We start from the raw sequence: 3,582 nt of genomic DNA on the forward strand, positions 1-3,582 counted from the left end.
TGTGTGTGTGTGTGGCCAGCTCAGCCCACCAGGGGGCGGGGCTGGCTGGCATGTGGTGCTGGGGGAACGAACCGCGGTCCCTGTGCTTTGCCAAGGTTGTTTCAAGTAGGTGCTTTAGACCACTGAGCCATCTCTCCAGCCCCCAGTATTTTTCTTTTGACATATATTCCTTCTAATTAGAGTTACAGTTACTTATATTTGTGAAGGGGGTAATAGAAAAATATATCTGGTACTTTTATGCAAAAATATGAATATAAAAAAATCAATAAAACCCAATCTGGCACAGATATGAAATTATCAAACTCTGAAATCATCCAATTTAGCCCTGAGCTGGGTTCCTGGAAATAGCCCTTGGACTAGCTAGTAACCATCAGTTGCTGGGTTTTGGAGACATCTAGGCATATTTCAAAAAAGACCTTAATGGAGAAAGAAGGAGGATGCTGGTTGGGTTTCAAAAGCATCTGCTATTTATCATTAGTACAGAAAGAGCATCAGTATTTTACCAACAGGTAGTTATGCCAGTGTATAATCACTGATCATCAGCCCTGCTTATGAGTATTTATCTCCTGCCATGGTCTATAAGTTTTCTCTCTGATCTGATTTATATTTGTACACTTGGTTTCCTGCATCAGTATTGAATAACTCATAACTGCTCAGTTTATTGTTCTGTGAAGAGAGGAAATGTATGAATGTGCTAAATAATACAATGCAAGGCATGCTCACCTCAAGATTTCTTAAAAAAATAGGAATTGAAAAGAAAAAAGACAGACAGGGAAAATGGGGAAAAGTGATAAAAATGTCACGTATGCACACTTTGCCTCTTACTAGAGACAAAACTATTACCAGAGCCTCAACTTTTTAAAAATATATTCGATACGGGGTCTCACTACACAGCTCAGATTCTTAATGATTCTCCTGTTTTCGGTCTCCCTAGTGCTGAGATTCCAGTCATGCACCACCATGCCCAGACTCAGTGGCCCACTCAGCAAGTCTCAGGGGTGGGGCCGGTACAGCATGTGGTGCTAGGCATTGAACCCCAGTCCCTGTGCTTGCCTAAGTAGGTGCTTAGCCCACTGAGCTATCTTTCTAGCCTTAGAGCCTCAAGTTCTTAAACTCTTCATAGCTGCTTGGGAAGTGTGAAACATAGGATGCACTTAAAATTTAAATTGAGAAGGCCTTCTTGGTAAGTACAAGGTCCTGAGTTTAATCCCTGGTACCACAAAATAAATAAATAAATAAATAAATAAATAAATAAATAATAAAATTTAAATTGAGTTTTTTTTAAAAATTCAAAATATAATACTAGCTATTTTGAGAGAATAGGCTATACACATGAACCAGATGCAGCTACCAAAATAACTACGGTAGAATAAAATTATTCAGGTCTTTTTTCCTTTCATATCATCAAACTGCAATGCCACTATTTTGAACATATGCCTTGTGCTAAATGCCACTTTCTTGTCTCTCCTACCCCTGGATGTCTTCTAGAAACTTCAGGGGAAATTCTGTGGTCACATAGATATGAGTATGTGCAAGAGAAAAGTGAGAGTTTCACTTCTAATTAATGTAAAGAGGATATCAATGAAACAACAATTACATAAAATAAAAAGTAACTGCTTCATGAACGTAAATGCAGGCACTGGTATACCATTAAATAAAAAGAATATAAAGTTTTTTAAGGGATAAAAGATGAATCTTTGATCCTGGTATAAATTTGAAAATATTCTTACGTATTTCTTTTCCAAGGCATGAAAACAACCTTGAATCCTGTCAAAAAACAAATGTTTAATGTCAATTTGGACCACACGCAAAGCCAAAAATCTTCTAGTACACAATTCATTTATACTTTTTGTTTTAAAGTCTTACACTAAGTTTATTACACTAACTTTTAACTTCTTTATCCTTTAAAATAAACTCTGAATATTTCTAGCATATATACAGAACTTCACAAATTTCAGGGAGGAAAACTTTTTTTTCATTGTTTTCTCCTGCAATGCTTATAGTGACAAAAATCTAACAAACAATGAAATTTTAAAAAATAATAATAGTGGGGATTGAAGCTAGGACCTTACACATGCTAGTCAAGTGTTCTTACTATTGAGCTACCCCAGCTCCATTCATTCATTCATTCATTCACTCACTCATTCATTCACTACCAGGGATAGAACTCAGGACTTTGCACTTGCCAGGCAGGTGCTTTTTTTTTTTTGCCATCTCCCCAGCTCCCAGGCAGGTGCTTATTCTGCTGAGCTATCTCCCTGGTCCTTTCATTTATTTTTGAGAAAGGTTCACTATAAATCACCTCCCCAGTAGCTTCCCCAGCCCTGGGATTACAGGCGTGTGCCACCACACTCAGTCTTGGTGGACGGCTCACCATGCCCAGGAACAGGGACCATAGTGACATGTGATGCCAGGGACTGAACACTGGTTCCTATGCTTGCCTAAGCAGGTACTTAGTCCTCTGAGCTATCTCGTTGGCCCGACAGCCTCAATTTTTTATTGGCCTCAAATCTGTTATTTTCTGAGTCACTGGAAATATATCCATAACATGTACTGCTTGACCTTTTTCTTTATATCAGTCCATTTTCTTTTGAAATCAAAACTAAATCACTATTTTAAAATAATATTATATAATTGATTCAAATTTCAAGGAAATTCTATAAAGAGAGTGTGGTCTTAAGAACATGATCTTTTAAAAAAAAAGGTTTTTTGTGGAACCAGGGATTGAACTCAGGCCCTTGCACTTGCGAGGGAGGCGCTTATTCCACTGAGCCATTTCCTCAGCCACCTAAAAAAAAAGTTTTACTTAATTTCAGCCGTAATAAAAATGTTCAAGTTTTGTGGAATTTCAATTACTTACCACTTGATAATATGCAGTGATCCAGGACATTTTTTGTCTTCTCGGAGGATTTTTAAACTGAGGTCTACAAAAATAGAAACACGGTCTATTTTCATCTACAAAATTACTGCTATACTAAAAATATCCATGCTAAAACAGGGTATTTTAAAAATTATTTTATTTATATAATTTACTTAAGTCTTATGGCTTATAAAAACATTTTTAATATCTACCTACTTTAAAAAGAATTCCTATGTTGATAATTGTCTCAGTCACGAGCCAGGATAAAATAAAGATAGGTAGAAATGAGACAAGGAAATTAATTGTAAATCATGTTAAAGTTATCCAAGGTTATCTATACCTTTACCCCTAGGTTTGTTTCTTACAAGCACATCACACCCAAATCCCTTAAGATACTGGAAGTCTATAAATTAACCTAGTTGATAAAGAAAAGGGCAATACTTTGACCTATTGATAAACACATGCAAGATTCAAAGAACGTTTTAGGAAAACATTGTAGCTCATTCATTTTAATAAAGGGTACTGCAAAGACTACATGCAGGGCTGGCCAAATAGCTCAGCGGATTAAAGGGCCTACTTAGGCAGATGCAAGGGCCTGTGGCCTGCCCGCTGAGATGGCAACTGAAACTGGGCATGGTGGTACATGCCTATAATCCCAGCACTCGGGAGGCTGTGAACAGGAGAATCACTAACGAGTCCAATCTACACAGGGAGACCCTATA

At 37.2% G+C, this 3,582-nt stretch overlaps 1 protein-coding gene across 1 annotated transcript in view; it reads right to left on the reverse strand.

The window, feature by feature from the left end:
* The window catches only part of Hormad2 (HORMA domain containing 2), a 135,866-nt gene that overhangs the window by 97,208 nt on the left and 35,076 nt on the right, over positions 1–3,582 (reverse strand). Inside the window, exons 4-5 of the mRNA XM_023705848.1 lie at positions 2,861–2,924; positions 1,731–1,767 (exon numbers count right to left, since the gene is read on the reverse strand). Coding sequence (XP_023561616.1) covers positions 1,731–1,767; positions 2,861–2,924 — 101 coding nt within the window. The remainder of the gene's footprint in view (positions 1–1,730; positions 1,768–2,860; positions 2,925–3,582) is intronic.

This window comes from Octodon degus, unplaced genomic scaffold (assembly GCF_000260255.1).
Source record: "Octodon degus isolate 3935 unplaced genomic scaffold, OctDeg1.0 scaffold00230, whole genome shotgun sequence".
Taxonomy (NCBI): Eukaryota; Metazoa; Chordata; class Mammalia; order Rodentia; family Octodontidae; genus Octodon; species Octodon degus.